General features: G+C 41.3%; 1 protein-coding gene across 1 annotated transcript in view; it reads right to left on the reverse strand.

Moving 5' to 3' along the window:
• The window catches only part of CFDP1 (craniofacial development protein 1), a 138,416-nt gene that overhangs the window by 94,149 nt on the left and 24,310 nt on the right, over nt 1-19,957 (reverse strand). The window contains 2 exon segments of the mRNA XM_036833772.1: nt 16,310-16,355; nt 16,358-16,428. Coding sequence (XP_036689667.1) covers nt 16,310-16,355; nt 16,358-16,428 — 117 coding nt within the window.

The raw sequence follows: 19,957 nt of genomic DNA on the forward strand, positions 1-19,957 counted from the left end.
AAACTAAATCCATACCATCTCCATTGTATTGAAACTGCAGAAATCCAAAGTCAAAGAAAGATCTTAAAAGAGCTTTATTCTTTTTAAGGCATGATAAGAAAGATAAAATAACTATACTTCATGCTCCAATGTTTAAAGGGTCATGAGCACAACAGCAGTAGAGAGAGAGGACCTGTATCAGGAAAGAGTGTGGGAGGGCAGAGCTGGACTTGAAAATGGGCAGGATTCCCATAGATGGGGAGAGATGAGGGCACCTGGGGGTGGGAGTGGGGAGTCTGAATAAGCTGAGGGAGGAAAATATGGGGCAAAGGGAAGGACTTCTTTCTGGTTGTCAAACAGAGTAACAGAAAAAAGTGTGGTTGGCTGGAACTAAAGTAGTATGTTGTTCACTAATATTAGGCTAAAGAATTTGAACTTAATAGTAGGTAACAAGGATCAATTTTTGAGCAAGTGATAGGATCTAAACTGAATTTCTGCCAAAAATCTCTTACCCAGCAGCGGCACCCCGGGTGCATATAGGAAGAAGGACTGTTGCCTTTAAGTAAACTTAGGAAACAATTCTAATAGTCCAAGCTTTTCAAAAGACTTTAGAAAATATTCCAATTACCACAGAGAGAATCTGCAGAAAGAAAGACCCAGAAAAAAGGCAATGGGAATGAAGATGAAATATAGAGAGAAGAGGGGGAGGAGAGGGAGGGAAAGAATATAAATGAATATTTATAGACATTTTGAAGGTGGAATTAAAAGGACTTAATGGATTGGGCAGTGGGCGGGGGGGGGGCGGGCAAGAAAAAGAAAGGGAAGAAGACAGCACTGAGGTTGGGACTGAGTGATTCAGGAAATAGTGGTGGTATATTTTTTCTCCAGAGACAGACCGGCAGTGTGACCCAGCAGATAAGAACACTGGAATAGAAAGAAGCTTTAATTTAGGTACTCTCTCTGACAAGCTACTTAACTACACAGGCTCCGTTTCTCCAGCATTGTAAAATGGAACAAGTAAGAGAAAATGAATTAAATGTTGGACCACTGTGGTGTCAAGGGTATTCAGAATAAACTTCCAGCAAGCAGTGAGAAATATGCAGTGAGGGTCTGGAGCTCAGGAGAAAGGCAGTTCTGGAAGGACAGAGAACCACCAACATAGAAGAGATGGTTAAAGCTGTTGGAGTAGATGAATGACATTATTTAAATGCATAAAGAGCAGAGGCCTGTGAATCTTGAGAAAACCCTACACAAATGCAGAAAAGGTGGCAGTGGATAAGCTTAGAGTCTTATCAGGAAGGGGTGTCCTGAGATAGTGTATCATAATTACATGACATACCATACTGGGAGAAAGAAGTTGTGTGCCATTTTCCATTGCTAATCAATTCCCCAAGGACTGATAAAATGTAAGGGAAAAAAAGCCTTATCATGAACTTTCCCTACTATATCTGGGAAGCACAGATCCTTTGCTTTCATTATGGTGCTAACCAAAGTCCTACTTCAAAGGAGTTTTAAAAATATATAACTCCAATTTATAAAGACAGATACCTCATAATCTAAGGCTTCATGCTGAAATTCTGTCTGGCTCATTCTTGAATGATACTATAAAACACATAGCTAATCCACGTTAGTCAATAGGAAAGTTGGCTTCACCACAACAAGACTGAGAATTGAGGTCCAAACAGGTCCAATGTAAGCTACATCAGAATGACTTTCTGAAATGCTATCAAAAACTTGGATTTAGCTCACCCACAGCACATACAGACACATGGCTGGGAAGGAGACATGATGCTTGTGGTTACTGTGCTCCAAAGGGAACTTCCTCACATCTTTTCTTTGAAACTAGTTACACTAGACAAGAGCCCAAGATCAAGAATGTTTTGTACATGGGATCCCTTAGATCCTTCCTCTCACTTCTGGTCCAAATAAGTTATGTCACACTCTTCTCTTTTGGTTCCTGCCTCCTACAGTTCACCATTCTGCACGCAGCTGGGGCTAAATGATCCCGGTTTAAAGCAAAAGCCAATGCAAAGTGTGGGTTTTTCCTGCTCATTCTCAATAAGCAGCTACTAATTGTAAATATTTCAAATTCAAGGAAAGTCTAACATTCAAAAGGTTGTGACTTTTTTTATGGTCATAAGCATCCAGAATTACTATATCTAAAGATTAATGATTGTTCAGAATCTTCCATTTTCTTAATGATACAGAAATATTAGCCTAGGTTAGAAATTTTAAGTTCTTTCAGCTGAAATTTATCATAGGTTCCCTTGGATAACTGGGTTTTGGCAAGAATCCAGAGCTAGTAACTGAATATAGTAAGTGCTGCACCTCACATCAGCCTGATTTTCAATCCCTGACCAAAATAATCAGAACACAGCTTCTCAGCCTCTCCCATAAGAAAAATCCCCCAATCCAAATTAAAATATTTATCAAATATGCATCTTTCTATATAATCATAACCTTCCACCAAACAGCAGCAAGATACCTGTATCAAAACGTGATCAGAACATAAGAATCACTGACTGCTAAAAAAAAAAAAAAAAAAAAAAAAGAATCACTGACTGCTATACTTAGGACAAATGACATTCTTTACTGACATTAAAACATTTCGGATATGGGGATATATGTATATGTATAGCTGATTCACTTTGTTATAAAGCAGAAACTAACACACCATTGTAAAGCAGTTATACTCCAATAAAGATGTTTAAAAAAAAAAAATTGGGGGATAGTAACTTCCAACACTATGGACATAAAGAGAGAAATAACACACAGCATTTTAAATAATCTATAATATACAGTCCCTAGATTGGCTCACGATTGCTCTCAGTGTTTATAAAACTCAGATTTTTACCTGAACTCTTAAATGACTGAGAATTAACTTTCATGATTTGATACAATATGGAGACTACCTATAGGTGATACCCAAACCTTAATTTATTCTTTAACATTTGACAAATGCACAAAAATGTAGCACTAGATTAATTCTTGAAAAAAAAAATCTGTTTTTGGTAAAGGTTTTCAAAGGAGGGGAAATTTTAAGCCACAATGCAAACCAGCAGGTTATGAAGATTCAGTTAACATAATGATTGTGGAGAAACCCTGATTACTAGTAATGCTGTGTGGAAATGGGCCCTCCCTCTCATGTAACACTGGAGAGATTTCAAATTGTTCTTGTCTATTATGATTTAAGGTGCACACATTTGATGAGCCAGCAATCCCACTTCTAAGAATCTGTCCTCCAGAAATAACAGCATGAGATCATAAAAAAATATATGCAAGGATTATTATGGAACTATTCATAACTGTAAAATTTGGAAAACTAAATGTTCACCAATAAGGGAATGGTTATTCAAATTATAGAATATTCACACAACAGAATATCATGCAGGCATAAAAAAATGTAGATGTTTATACTGGACCTAGAAAGATGCCCAAGATAGACTGTTTAAGTAAAAATACAAGTTGCAGATTAATGGAGAAGAGTGAGTACATTTTTGTTTTAATGTTATATGATTACAATATACTAGCATAGTAAGGGAAGGACTGGACATAACTGATAACCAGCTAAAATTCTTAGCCTCTGGGGCTGGGAATGAAGAGAACAGGCAGGTAGCAAGGAAATTTCACTTCCTTCTTTCTGAAAAAAATTTAAGTGGCAGGACTACAGGTCATTTTTACTTTCTTATTTGTAATTCAAAAAACAACAGTAAAAGCTTTTGGATCTCAAGGAAAAAAATGAGAGAAGAAAATCATCTTCCACTTTCCTAAGCACAATGGTGAAGTTTAAAACAAAACAAATTCTAATAAGAGAAAGATGGAAGAAATTGTATAACACATAGAAATCTCATACTAAGAGAATAATCTAATTCGAGAAAAATGTATAGCACTTATATACCAAATCTTAGGGATGCTTCATGTTCCTGGGATCTTGCCAAAGACAAGCTATCTTTTCAGGGGGACTCTGCCCTCTAGTGTACACTAAAAGAAGCTAAAGCACTCAAAGTAAATCAATAAATTCGTGTTATAACCAAAATATTTCCACTTCATTCCTAGAGCATCACAATCCTCTCCTTAAATGAATGTCTCCGTATCCTTATTTACAAATCAATTTCCTATTATCGTACTGAGTAAACTTTATGAAAGTCATAGCTTCAGCTACCTATTCTTTCCATTCTTCCCTACACTACCAAGAAGCACCCAAAGCACTTCCCTGACACCTATTTCACACCAAGAAAAAGTTGGCACAACCAAGGGTATAGGAATATAGCAAAATAAAAGTTTAAAATTTTATAACACATACAGGCACCTGGCTCTTAAACTCATAGATTGTTGGAACTTGTTGGCACTTTAACTCAAGGGTAAGGGCAAAGGAAAAAAGAAGGCTGCTCTGTGTAATAAAGTTCAACTCCTCACAGGATTTTCTAAGAAGACTAGAATTTGTTCAACTCTGGGCAACACTGAAAACCAAAAGGGACATTTCCTAGATTCACAGTATTTGCTGTAGGTATTCAATCCCATCCTGGTGACCGCAAATGAAAAATGTTCTTACTTTGAAAGCTTTTCTATGTTTGGGATCTCATTTAGACACTTATATTGCTTGATCCAAATGTCAAAGAGTCTCCAAAAAAAAGCGGAACAGGGGGGATGGGGGGCGGGCGGGGGCGGAGAATAATCACTAATCTCTCCATTCATAATTCTTTCACTTTCTAGCTTGGCCTGGAACAATCTCTTCAAATCAAGAATGTGAATGAGGGACTTCCGTGGTGACGCAGTGGTTAAGAATCCGCCTGCCAATGCAGGGGACACGGGTTCGAGCCCTGGTCCGGGAAGATCCCACATGCCGCGGAGCAACTAAGCCCATGCGCCACAACTACTGAGCCCGGGAGCCACAACTACTGAGCCCGGGAGCCACAACTACTGAAGCCTGTATGCCTAGAGCCTGGGCTCCGCAACAAGAGAAGCCACCACAGTGAGAAGCCTGTGCACCGCAACGAAGAGTAGCCCCCGCTCGCCGCAACTAGAGGAAGCCCGCGTGCAGCAACAAAGACCCAATGCAGCCAAAAATAATTAATTAATTAATTTAAAAAAAAGAATGAATGAGATGAGATCACCTTTAATAAATTCAAAATATTCCAAGTATTCATGGGGAAATCTTTAAAGAATTATTTAATTTCAATTTCAAATCCACTTACTCTGTACCTGCAACACCGGTAGAGGTATACTTAAAAAACAATTGAAGAATAAATTAAGGGACTTCCCTGGTGGCGCAGTGGTTAAGAATCCGCCTGCCAATGCAGGGGACATGGGTTCGAGCCCTGGTCCAGGAAGATCCCACGTGCTGCGGAGCAACTAAGTTCGTGCACCATAACTACTGAGCCTGCGCTCTAGAGCCCACGAGCCACAACTACTGAGCCCACGTGCCCAGAGCCTGTGTTCTGCAACAAGAGAAGCCACTGCAATGAGAAGCCCGAGCACCGCAACAAAGAGTAGCCCCCGCTGGCCGCAGCTAGAGAAAGGCCGCACACAGCAACGAAGACCAACGTGGCCAAAAGTAAAAAAATAAAAAGAATAAGCTAAAACCAAATGAGGCAGAGTATAAGCATCCATTGAAGAACATGAAGGTGAAAGTCAGTACAGGGTTTTCTTGCCCCAACACACAGCATCATTCTGGAGCTGATAAGTAAAGTAACAGCAGTACCACTGAGGCTGCCAGAATCAATCATTTCCTCTTAAAAGCTATTTCTAGCTAGTCCTATTCTGGAACAAATGGCTGCTAGAAGAAATGACCTTAAAACAAGCTGGGCAAGGATATTTCCTACTTGAGTCCCCTGGCAACACCCTCACATAAGCTTTCTACAACGTAGAATTCAGACCTCAGTAAGAGTCCATTGCCATACTCCAATAAAGATGTTAAAAAAAAAAAAAGAGAGTCCATTGCCAGATAGAAACGGTAACAGCCATTACTCCCCAGTATCACATCTTGTCCACAGCTTCACTGTTGACTGCTGGCAGATTATCAAAGTACAAACACACCTCCAACTCATTTTTAAAATGTGCTATTTTTGGATTTTGCTACTTTTTTAACCTTCTTCACAAATCAACATTTATTTAAGGCTCCATGTTAGTCATTCTGGGACAAGTTATTAAGGAGTTTAAATCTGAGCCTCACTTTCTCGCGGCTACATATACAGTTATTCTGGAAAAATGAAATACAATTTAGCTATTCAGCCCTAATTATCCAGACTGGTGGAGGGCAGGGCTACAGGGAGGATGCCAGTAATTTTACTCTGCTCTTAAGAGTACCTGGGCTTCCCCGACTTGCTGCGGCAGACAGAAGTACCCAAGTTTGAGCTTGGAAGAGCTGCCCATTGCTATCTGTTCCCTGGTAGGCGCCAAAGGAGGATTCAGTTATGACCTTCACAAATGAGAAGGGAGCGTGCTGGTGCTTCTGCTGTGCTTTCAATCAGAATGACAAGTGAGACGAGTCTATTCAGGTGCCACCCAGCTCGGTGGGAGTCCCGCTCTCAGCACCTGGACAGGTGGGAGACGAGGTCCCCTTCCCCCAGCCCGGGGCGGGCAGGTGGCCCGGAAACCTAGTCCCGAGCTGCCGAGCGCCAGACAACCACCTCCCTCCCATGATCAGGAAACCAGAGGTCACCTTCCCACAGAAACTTTATTTTTCACAAATCTCAAGTGCAAAACATAGACGACCATTTTTAAAAAGCAGAGTCAAATTTTTAACCACAGATGTCTACAAGAATTATACCTTTAAAAAACACAACCAATTTTTGTATTTCAAAAATATCTCAACTCAAATTAATTTCTCAAAAAGTAAAAAAAAAAAAAACTAAAAAAAATGTGCTAGCTCCTTCAATTTCATGAGATAAGGATGAGATTAAAATATAGTACAGGAAACCCAGAGTAGCCATGGTTAATGAGGAAAAGGCTTACAAAGGAAATGGGAGTAAATAGTCATCTCACTTCCTTCAAAAATAACAAAACACAAAATAGCTTTCAAAGAGTCCTTCATAAGTTATAAAGCTGAAGAGATACTTTTAACAAAAAAGGCCAATTAGGAGGGTAAGAAAGAGTGGTTGTAAGGCACAGGGGCTGAGAGCCCAGACTTTAGTCTCAAATAGAACTGGACTGGAATCCAGGTTCCACCATCCATCAACTATACAATTCTAACAAATTAAGGGCTCCTCCCTGAGCCTCAGTTTCCTGATCTGTGAAATGGGCACAAAGTTAGCACCTATCTCTTGAAATGTTTATGTAGAATAAATGAAATAATACATGTAAAACACTTAGCACGGTGCCTTAAATTTGGTAAACTGTCAATAAACAGAAACTATTCTTTTAAAACGGATAGAGAAACATTTAACCTACAGCATGAGAAGATAGTATGTCATACTTAATCTAGAGAACAAACTGGTTCCAAAAGGAAATTAACCTGGTCATTAAAGGGAAACATGGCATTCTAGCATGTGAGAAACACCTGACTACAGGAACCAAGCGGGTAGCATAAATGAGGAGCAGGGACAGGAACAGGCGCAACCCATCTACTCTGCTCCAGCTCCCTGCTGCTGTAAGGAAAGAGGGAGGGCAGTGGCACAACTTCTCATTTCTGAAGAAAAACCAGTAATCCAGAGTTTTATGTCAACTCTCCTGATTTTTAAATACTGACCAAATAAAAACATACAAGGACAGATCTGATCCATCAACTGCCAGTTTGTGAATGTCTAACCTGGAGCAGAGTCTCAATCTGGAAACTGAAGGACCCCAGCTCCCTAAAACAGCATGTCACAAAGCTGGCATTCTGGAAAAGAAAATTCTCTGTACAAACTGTCCTAAGCACTGCAGGATATTTAGTATCCCTGAAACCCACCCACTAAGTACCAATGGTCTCAAGTCATGTGACACCAAAATATCTCACCACACGTTTCTGAACACCTCCTACTGGCAGCACCACATTCACTAAGAGTAACAAAGTTAAATTCAAAAGTTAATGAGGGGCTTCCTTGGTGGCGCAGTGGTTGAGAATCTGCCTGCCAATGCAGGGGACGCGGGTTCGAGCCCTGGTATGGGAAGATCCCACATGCCGCGGAGCAACTCGGCCCGTGAGCCACAACTGCTGAGCCTGCGCGTCTGGAGCCTGTGCTCCGCGACAGGAGAGGCCGAAATAGTGAGAGGCCCGCGCACCACGATGAAGAGTGGCCCCCGCTTGCCACAACTAGAGAAAGCCCTCGCACAGAAACGAAGACCCAACACAGCCATACATACATACATAAATAAAAAGAATGTAAGCAGACAAGAATAGCATTAAAAAATAATAATTAAAAAAAAAAAAAAAAGTTAATGAGGAGGACTTCCCTGGTGGCTCAGTGGTTAAGAATCCACCTGCCAATGCAGGGGACACGGGTTCGAGCCCTGGCCCGGGAAGATCCCACATGCCGCAGAGCAACTAAGCCCGTGCGCCACAACTACTGAGCCAGCGCTCTAGAGCCCATGAGTCACAACTACTGAAGCCCGTGCACCTAAGCCTGTGCTCTGCAACGAAGAGTAGCCCCCGTTCGCCACAACTAGGGAAAAAGCCCATGCGCAGCAATGAGACCCAACCCAACCAATAATAAATAAATAAATAAAAGTGTACCACTTTAAAAAAAAAAAAAAAGTTAATGAGAGTCATGAACATCTATTTACAAACAGTAACAAAATAAGGACAGGGCCAGCCCTGAGTCAACTAAACTAAAACCCCAAATTATCATCAAACAGGAAATATCACTAAGTAGAAAGCTTAGAGCTGGCTGTGGGAACAAATCAAAAGGCTTAACTCCCTCTCCTTACTTCTAACATTAATTATGACAAAAGGAAACTGCCGTTATCTTTTTTCTAGCCATTTCTTTTATAGTGTTACTGGACATTACAGTTTTCCACCAATCTCTTTTTTCCTACAGCAGGAGCTTACATATAGAACTATACATGCTTTAAAAGAAATCACGGTGGAAGGAACCCCTTGGTAACACTCCTGGATTTTTCCCTTATGGCTCACTGTCCCATTCCAAGAGCATGTCCAAGTTACCATATGACCCAGCATTCCACACCCAGGTACACACCCAAGTGAAATGAAAAGACATGTCCTCCACAAAAACTTGTATATGAATGATTATAGAAGAATTATTTGTAATAGTCAAAAAAAGTGGTAACAATCCTATGCCCATCAACTAATGAATGGATAAATAAAATGTGGTACATCCATACAATGGAATATTATTCAGCCATAAAAAGGAATGAAGTACAGACACAAGAATGAACCTTGAAAACATTATGCTAGTCACAGAAGCCAGAGCCAAAAGGACAATATTGTATGATTCCATTTATATGAAATGTCCAAATAGGCAAACCTAGACACAGATGATTGACTAGTGGTTTTCCTGGGGGTGGGGGAGAGAAATGGGGATAAAGATGGAGAGTGACTGCATTTTGGGGGGAGTGATGCACAGCTCTGAATACACCTAAAAAATAAATGAACTATATAATTTAATAGGTGAATAAATAAAAACAGCTCAGTAAAGCTATTTTTTAAAAGTGAGGAAAAAAGCACATCCAATTTAAAATTATTAAATAGACTAATACCATTTGTTCTCTTAAAGACAATCCAAACAATATCACAGATCATGTCTAGAATGCCCACTTTCTTCTAATGATCTTAATTATAATAATTACCAATAAGCACTTACTCATGATACTCATGGTTTTGAAACAAGCTGATTCTCCTCTTCCTGAAATGGCCATTTTAGGCATTCAGTAACCTCACCATGTATATCTACTCATAGGCACATACCACCTGACCAGGCATTTCACAAGAGCATCAAACCAGGAGGTGAAGTCAGATTTTTGAGGTGGCCTGTCTTTTTTGTTGTTGATGTAAATATATTTTCTGTGAATAAGCTGAGGGTCCTTTCTTCCCTGTCAGTCAAAACACTTGAAATATAATTGGATCTAGCTTTGAAATGCTCCTCTCAAGGGGAATGCAACTCCTTTAAAAGTAAAAGGGCCTAAAAAATAAGTCAACATAGGTCGGAGGTCTAACTGATCTTCATAACAAGAGATTCTGATAAAAAATTAGAAACATTTCCACCCAGTACTGTGGCTATGTCTGGTTTTTGTTACTTTTTTTTTTTTAAGGGCTGCTGTGTATGCAATGCTCGTCAGTGTTTTTATTTTTTAATTTTTTTTAATTAATGAATTTATTTATTTAGTTTTGGCTGCATTGGGTCTTCATTGCTGTGCGTGGGCTTTCTCTAGTTGCGGCGAGCAGGGGCTACTCTTCGTTGCAGTACGCGGGCTTCTCATTGCAGTGGCTCCTCTTGTTGCGGAGCATGGGATCTAGGCATGTGGGCTTCAGTAGTTATGGCTTGTGGGCTCTAGAGCACAGGCTCAGTAGTTGTGGCGCACAGGCTTAGTTGCTCCGCAGCATGTAGGATCTTCCTGGACCAGGGCTCGAACCCGTGTCCCCTGCATTAGCAGGCGGATTCTTAACCACTGCGCCACCAGGGAAGCCCTGGTTTCTGTTACTTTAAGTGAAATGCTCAATGATCTCTGTATAAAAAAGACTATATTTTGAAACTTAAAAGCCAACAAAGTCATATTAACTCACGTCCGAGGAGCTTGGGAGACATCAGATCAACTGCTCAGACAGCAAGACTGTTGTACAAATTAAAGGTCCTGGGGACTGACTGCTCAAATACACTGAGTACCAACAGGTCTTCTACCTTCAGTGTGACACTGTGAGGAATTCTATCTCTTCTATCTTTGGGGCAAACATTGCTAAACTGACACCACCCAGGATGTTGTCTGAGACTCAACAATAAAGCCTCTTTTTTTTTTTTGCTCAATAGACCGAGAAGACAAGACAAAGTTACATGGGAAAATGATGTTTTTCACCCTTATGTTTTATTGCTTTAGGTCACTCTCAATCTACAAGGAGGCAACTAAATAGTAAAGCCCTTCATTAAACAAGTTAACGCTTATGGGTAAGATATAAACTTGAGTGGAACTAACGGCTGCCCACTGTTGGAATAAAGTAAGTAATAAATGTTGGGTTGAAGGCAAGCAGTAAAATGTACCAGCCAGACACCCACAAACACTGGTAGAAGCTGGATTCAAGTGGCCAACAGTATTGGTAGCAAGGCTGGAGGGGAGTGGAGGGTGAGAAGTGGATCGAGAGCTTAGACTAACAGAACTAGAGGAATTCAGACACATTAGGCTGAGCACGGTGCTTTTTTCTACCAATCGTAGAGTTCTTGTCATTTCTGACTCCAGCCTCTAATGATTGGGTGTTTTGTTTACTCCATCCCAAAGCATAAACTTTTGGCTTTTTATAGCCAAAGCAGTGTGCTATTTTAAAACATGTGCAGAAATGCATTGTCAGTTACAAACATTTGCTCCTGTGATTCTTATTTGCTAGCAAAGGACGTGGGACAGGATGTTTTACTCTCCTGCTCTGGTTTTCCTGTATTGCTTAAATCTGTTTAGAGAAGAAAAATAAACAAAGTGTTTCTGCTGGGCAATTTCTATAAACTAACGCAACTCCAAAAATGAAAATGAAAAGAGTCTGTGGAAAAAATATTTTACTGCATTAAAATAATTTCTTTTAATAAATTAGATATTTCCTGTAGAGTCTTCCCCTGAAAACTTTGCATACCACGCATGTGCAGCCTGCAGCACATACTAATGTCTGCACTGATAAATGTGTGCACTTAGACACCCCAGATCAAATGAATTCCTCTTGAGCCTGTCTTTTCCCAAGCACAACTACAACTGTGGAAGCTTTTTGAGATGAATATCAGAAAAATGATCATGCCAACCTTGAAGGTCATCTTCTGGATTTATTCAGAAATTCAAGGTACATGTATCATAATTAAATGTTGTCCCCATTTGCATGTACAAACTGTGAGGACTTCTTTTACTGAGCAGACATATCCTTGTAATCTGTTATGTGCCATTATAGCTTTCAAAGAAACTGATTTTGCTCAAATTTCACTTACCCCTTTATAAAGGAGTCAGTCGTTCATTAATCTACTAAAAGAATATGTCATTGGTTGACCCCTCTAGATTCCTCTACGTCCTTCTCACGCTGCTCTCTGCCCCAGATGCTGTCCTGTATGGACAAAAGACTCTCTCCTTTATCCAACCTTAGTCAGGCTCCTTTGAGGCCTCTTTCTCGACTAAGCCTCAATCTTGGCCCCATCCTTGACGGGCTTGCATAGCTCAGTTTTGGCAAGAATCCTGCTAAATCAGTTTAAACAGAACTGCCTACTCATATCTGATCACTCTCGACATATGATCAAGTTCCTCATTTGCCACCTCTGATGTATAAGTCCTTGGCCTGCCTTCAGCAAGAACCCTGTTAGGTCAGCTCAGCAAGAATCCCCCTACTTCTCATGTCTCCCCTCAGCACTGTTCCATCCACTGATCATCCTCCCACCCCCAATTCTGTTCCCTGGCTATAAATCCCCAGCTGTCTTTGCTGTATTCAAAGTTAAGTCTGATCTTTCCCCCCTGTTGTGATAGTCATTAACAACTACTGCAATAATCCTGAATAGGTCTTCCTTACCATTTTAACAAGTACCAGGATAATTTTTTCTTTCATAAGCCTCAGTGGCCAATGGAGTGCCCTAGCAAGAGATGGGATGGAGGGAGGAACGGAATATTTGGATATTTATTCCCCTGGCTTCCCCCTAGATGGTCCATCAGTCAAGTGAAGTTCTCAGCTCCTGACAGGAGGCCCACCCTATCTTCACTGCCATAAACTGCTCCCTGTCTTGCCCCTTCAGGTCTAGGGGTGGTGATGGAGCCTCATTATTACTAGGCCCAGAGACACCATACTGTCCCTCTCCCTGTGGTTTTTCATTATTTTGTGAGTTATTAAACTCTCCTCAAGGTATCCTAATTTGAGGATGCCATCTGTTTCCTGCTGGGTTCCCCTAATACAGATATCATCATAGCAGATTTCTTATCTTCCAAAGGCTATTAGCTCTTTCTAAGAAAAGAAGGCATGGGGCTTCCCTGGTGGCGCAGTGGTTGAGAATCTGCCTGCTAATGCAGGGGACACGGGTTCAAGCCCTGGTCTGGGAAGATCCCACATGCTGCAGGGCAGCTAGGTCCGTGAGCCACAAGTACTGAGCCTGCGTGTCTGGAGCCTGTGCTCCGCAACAAGAGAGGCCGCAATAGTGAGAGGCCCGCGCACCGCGATGAAGAGTGGCCCCCGCTTGCCACAACTAGAGAAAGCCCTCGCACAGAAACGAAGACCCAACACAGCCATAAATAAATAAATAAATAAATAAGTAAATTTTTAAAAAACAAAACAGGGTTGTATTTGTAGGTAGTGCTTACTTAGAAAAAAAAAAAAAATACCAAAAAAAAAAAAAAAAAGAAAAGAAGGCATGAATACAGAATACAGTGAGATTTCCATGAGTGACTTAGTGACTTAAACAAGGTGACCTTGACAAGCTACCACTTCTCCTCCTCTGGTTATCTCCATAACTATGGTAACAGTGTTTTCTGAAACACATTGTTTCCAAGTAGAAATCTCTAAGCATTAATACGGATTATTTTAAGAACACACAAGGAAGACAGAAGTAAAAATTATGCTAGTTGAAACTAACTATGCTAGAAACCTAAGGCAGAAGAAACTCTGCCTTTATTTCTATCTAGTACTTAATCTAGTACTTAATTTACAGTAACACTTTCAATAAATGCCAAGAGACGCTGTTTAATAATACCAGATAAAAGCCTGGTAACCCAAAGACAAGCCTGCAGAAGGCTACTTCTATAAGTAGTCTAGAGCAGTATTTGTCACATTCAGGTTGTAACAGACTGTGAAATCAATTCAATGGGTCATAACATTTTTTTAAATGACACATACTACACATAATAATTACATACTAACGGAAAGAAAATAGAAGAGTTCACCATACATAGTAAAGGTAAATATAATTTCACCAAATTTTTATTTCACTTTTTAACATACCTATATTTATGGGTATACTAAGTCATAATGTAAAATGTACTCCTTATTTTGAGTTGCAGTCAATAAAGTTTGAAAGTCACTGGTATGAAGAAATCCCTGTCAAACAATATAATGATTAGAAGGCTAAAAGCATGTTGCTTCAGCAAGAGCCTCATATTTTTTATATCAGCCCTCATAAAAATATAGTTTATTTCGTCACCCTGTACAAGCACATTTATAACCAAATAGGGAATTCCCTGGCAGTCCAGTGGTCAGGACTCGGTGCTTTCACTGCTGACGGCCTGGGTTCGATCCCTGGTCAGGGAACTAAGATACTGCAAGCCGCGGGCACAACCGAAAACAAACAAACAAACAAAACCCACACTGAAATAAAAATTTTGTGAAAACAATATTTATTCTTACCACATGATGTACTATGACATTTATTCTATTTCATTTCTCTTAAATGATGATTGCAAACCACAGCTTGAAAAGTACTGGCCTAGAGTATTAAGAGGGTCAGTCTGGAGAACTCTGTTCGCATTACTCTGCTCCTCTCACAGATGCCTTCCTCGGTGTTTGCCTAATTTCCACTGTGGTAGCAAGCACTCAAACCCTTTTCCTTCTCAGGTTCCTGTGTAACTACTACACGACTTCTGCCACCTAGTTGCTCCAGTGGGAGAGAAATGCTTGGATTAAGAAGCAGATAAAAAGTATGGAGCCGATGTGGACACAGGCCATCCACACGCCCCTGCACTCACCGCCATGGCACCCTGAGAGCAGCGTCACTGCAAACACCTGCAGCTCGTGGCCTGAGCGCCGAGGAAGCAGCTGAGCCAGCACGGACGGGAGCTGGAGGGTAAACATCCCAGCCTCCTCGCCCTTGCCAAGTCTACCAGCAGGACTGAGGAGCAGCCACCACCAGCAGCGGCTGGAAAGTACACCCCGCACTGGCTGCCTTCCCACGCCTCTTCACTTCCCTGCTCGGGCTTCCTGGAATCACCTCCCACACGAATGAGTTGCATTCAAACCTTTGTCTCAGGGTTTGCTTTTGGGTAAATGCACACCAGTGTAACACAGTGTTGTTTGGAGCCAGGGCTGCAAAGATGAGAAAGGCCTGTCCTATAAAAGCTCGTAACCTGACAGGAAAACCAATGATTTTTTTTTTTTAATGTAAAAACACAAAACAAAACGGTGTTTTGGGAGGGAAGGATGAAGCAACAAACTGACTTAAGGATCAGCGAAGCCCCTACAGATGACTTGTTCTACCCCAAACACCTCAAGGACAGAGAGCTCCCCCTCAGGAGTCAGCAGGTGATCAGTGTTACAACGGGTGTGGTCCATGTTCACTTCTCTGTAGGCTAGTGCCCTGGTTCCTCATACTTACTGTGATGCTTTCCATCTTACATACAGGTTAAGAAGAAAGGAATTTTTATTTCCTCCAAAGAAAGAATTCTAGTCTTCAGCTAAAAATAGCCCATGTAGTATGGAAAATATGAAGGGAGAAAAACTATTAAGTTCTTGATGATGTGTTAACAAAATTATTTGTAAGTCAGCTTTGACCTTTTTCTGTTCCTACGAGGTCTTTGGGGGTGGAAGCAAGTACTCAACCCAAATCTTTATTACAAGTTCTGATGATCTGCTGATATTTTCATTCAAAAATTATTTTTTAGGGACTTCCCTGGTGGCACAGTGGTTAAGAATCCACCTGCCAATGCAGGGGACACGGGTTCAAGCCCTGGTCTGGGAGGATCCCACATGCTGCAGAGCAACTAAGCCCATGCGCCACAACTACTGAGCCTGAGCTCTAGAGCCCGCGAGCCACAACTACAGAGCCCATGTGCCACAACTACTGAAGCCCATGCGCCTAGAGCCCATGCTCTGCAACAACAGAAGCCACCGCGATGAGAAGCCCCGAGCACCGCAATGAAGAGCAGCCCCCGCTCGCCGCACCTAGAGAAAGCCCGTGCGCAGCAACGAAGACCCATCGCAACCAAAAATAAATAAATAAACAAACAAATAAATAAATGTCATGCTTTAAAAAAAAATTATTTTTTAAATGTAAAGTCTACTATGTCTTCAGCTCTGTGGCCAACACTGTGTATCAGGACTTTTTTCAGAATCAAACAAGAAGCCTATGGCTAATTTTCCTCTGCCTCCCCCATTTTGGCAAATATTTCAGCAAAGGCACAACAGCAGCAGAATTCCTTCTCTCAGGAAAGGAGTCACGAGAGCTACAGGTGAAGGGTGTCCTTGCACTGAAAACAGCTTCTCCAACGTGCCAGGTACACCTGGACCTGAGACTAGAATACTCACCCTGACCCGGCAGGAAGTGACGGCAGAGCTGAAGGGACATTAGCCTGGGTTTTTCTTTCTCATTTTGCTTGAAGAAGGATTTGGCTTCTTTAGATGTAGCATCCACTTCCTTAGTCACCCTGTACCAAGGAAGGAGACACCAAGTTTACAAGAGGAATAAAAAGAAAGAAACAAAATCTAAGAAAAGGACATAAATAACAACAAGGAAAAACCCACTGGGCTTTCTATAAATTCTGGCTGCTGAGCTTTATGATTAAAGTGTACTGTAACAGTTCTAGATAAAGACATTGTCCCCTTATTAAGTTAACAAATGAAACAACAGCATATGTAAGTCTGATGTCTCTCAAATCCCCTCCATTACTTCTGTCAGCGTGATAGTCACCACTGAATCACAGCCCATGTGGGTCACCAATGTGAAGGCTGAAAAGGGCTCTTCCACTGCACCTCACACGCAGATTAGTGGTCACACTTAAGTAAAAGTTGGAATGGGGAGATGGAGTATTTGGGAGAAAAACACTGGCATGATTTCAAGGAGAAAAGCAACCGTATAAACAATTGGGAATACTCTAAAGAAGGCTCCTGTTCTATACCTAACAACCCAATGATGGAACAAAATTCCTTAAAACCGGCCAAACAGGCAGTGATTTAGGAGTGGAAGAAAGCGACACGATTGAGAATCCTGTCCAATTTCAAATCTGGAAAAAATGCTCTCAATAAAACTGAGTCCTCACCAGGGAAGTCCCTGTTTTTCTTTAATTAACAATAATCTTTTGATGTTCCTACTACCTGGTTTGCAAAATCTCCTATATATCCTGGCTCCTCCCTGACCTCTTCAGAGCAGTCCCTCAGAGTCATCTGAGAGGCTGTCTTCCAGGCTTAAGTCCTCATCAAGTCTGTCAAATAAACGTAATTCTCCAAAAAAAAAACAAAACAAACAAAACTGAGTCCTAAAGAATCAAATAAAAGTATTAATGGTGCCTGAAATTTCAGATAAAGAAGCGAAATGCCTAATGCTGGCCTGGGTTTGACAAGTCAATAAAAACATCTGAGGAATTTTGTTTAAATGCCAATCTGTCTGTCGGAGGGTCCAAGATTATGGTCACTGTGTTACCATTAGTGTTCAAACAGGTCATTCAGCATAATGACAGACGAATCCTATAAATTCTAGATTTGCAGGAATAGAAGTCTCTGTCTTTTCTCTTCTTCCTTCTAGGCTTCTTAGGACCAGAACCAAATTTTCTCGTTAAGAACCATCTCACTCCTGCACTCAGTACTGTGTCACCCACACAAGTGGCACAAAATAAGAGGTTGAGAGTTTTACATTAAGAATCTTCACTGGCAAAGACTGCCTTAATCTTGAAGGATGACTTCAAACAAACAAACAAACAAACGAGCACTCTGTTACTCCCCTACTCAAGTTCTTATGATGGCTCACTGTTACTCAGAGGATCAAATATAAACTGCTGAACCCCCCAAATCAAGGTCCCCCCCAAATCTGCTCCTACTCTGTATTGGGCTTAATTTGTGTGTCCCTCTATTCTCCTAGGTAAACCTCTCAGTACTAAGAGTCAAGAGTCAAAAACAAGAGAAGAATTTATATGATAGCTTAGACCACCATTCAGCAAATATTCACTCCTTCCCTGTGGACCAAGAAGATACTCCCCTACCCTACCGATGCTGAGCTTGGATACATGACTTGCTTCAACAGTCAATGAGATGTTAGCTGATTTGACAGAAAAAGAAGCTTTAAATGTATTTGTGCTGTTTCACTTGCCCCTTGAGTTCCTCCCTTTAGCCATAAGAACAGTATGCCTCAGGGAGCTGCTGGTCCAAGATGGCTGAAAGACACATGCTGCAGATCTGAACCCAACAAGCAGCTTGGAGACCAGCCTAGATTAGCTGAACCCCAGATATCCAGAAACACATGTTCAACAAATAAATTCTTATTGGTGTACACCACTGTGTTTTGGGATGGTCTGTAGCATTTCTGTAGCAGCAGCTAACACATTTACATTTCGTGAGCGAGAACACTGATATCTAAGGGGTTAAGTTACTTTTTCTCATCTAGAGATTAAGTAGCAATGCTAGAGAGAACCCTTCAGTAAATATTTCCCAAAGATGGTTGCCACAAATTTCCCAACCCCCATGCTCTTCCAGAACCTGACACTACCCCAGTGAAAGGGAGAGTATATGTCACCCCCCTTGAAACTGGGTGGGCCTTTGTGGCTGCCTCGACTCACAACGTTCAGTGGAAGGGGCACTACATGACTTGTAAGGCTCACTGAGAAAAGGTGATAGAGCTTCCAGGTGGCTCTCTCTCAAGAATGCACCTCTGAAACCCCAAGTTACCACACAAGAAGTCTGGCTGCCCTGAAGCCGCCATGCTGGAGAGAACACATGGGAATACCACTGAGAGAGAGATACCTAAGGAGCCCGTTCCAGACCCCAGGTGTTTCTTCCTGGCCCAGGCACCACACATGCGAGTAAATAAACTTTCAAGATGGCCCCAGACCCAGCCACTAACTACAACTGCATGAGAGGTTCTGCACAAGAACCATCTAGCTGAGTCCAGCCACCCCGGAACTACAAGAAATTACAATAAAACAACTGTTTTAAGCTGCTAAATTCTGGGGTGATTACTTACACTGCTATAGAGACAACCAAAATAAACCTACATCCAAACCTGAGGCTTAATGCAGAGTCCCAGAGTACTGGCCTAGAAAGTTGCTTTAAATCTCCTTGCCCTGGGTAGAATCTGGGGCAGACCTGAGATGGCTTATGAAGAACAAGTGGAAACTTCCACTTGGAAATGGTGGTTTGAACTCTACTCCCTACCAAAACCCTGCCAAACAGTGGTAAACAAATTTACAAAGGCAAAACTACACAAGGATAAGAACAGGTATAATAGGAGAAAGATGTCAATCAAATTTTTTGACGGTAGAAAGCAAACACACAAGTAATAGTTGACTTAAGTCTTTGCTCTAATCTCTCAAGTTGGTAACCATGTGAAATGGCCAACAAGCAAGCAGTATCCTAGAAAGGCTCAGTAAATTGAGATACCAGGAAACTTTGAAGGTCGGGGAGAGGAGTGGGGCTAAAACTAGTTGAAAGTTTGTATCAGGAGCGTCTAGGTCCCAGATCCCCTTCTCTACCTTATACCACAGGCTACTGACCCCTACCCAACCCAGAACCCATTACTCGTTGGAGAAATGAAAATCACATAAGTTCCAGATTCAGATGGCAGGGCTGAAGTCTCATTCTCAAAACAGACAAATTAAATGAAGATGTATCTATTCGCTCTTCCTTTGCCACAGCAACCTCAAAGGCTATGTGTTTCCTACGTGTTTCGGACGGCTGAGTTGTAAGATGTAGTGCTACCCAACCTGTGTTGGACTTTGTACCAGTAAGAAATAAATATGTGTTATGCTACGGACTTTCTGGGTTTATTTGTTACCCCAGCATAGCCTAGCAGAGCCTTACTATTACATCAATTTAACCAATAGGAATTTCAGAATAAGAAAATATGGGAAGTTATGAACAAAAAGAAAAATTTCCTAGAAGTTTCCACAAAATGATTGTTCCACAGAATATTTGACCCAGCAATTTATTTTATTTATTTATTTTTAAAAATATTTTGGCCATACCACG

The sequence above is a fragment of the Balaenoptera musculus genome, chromosome 19 (assembly GCF_009873245.2).
Source record: "Balaenoptera musculus isolate JJ_BM4_2016_0621 chromosome 19, mBalMus1.pri.v3, whole genome shotgun sequence".
Lineage (NCBI taxonomy): Eukaryota > Metazoa > Chordata > Mammalia > Artiodactyla > Balaenopteridae > Balaenoptera > Balaenoptera musculus.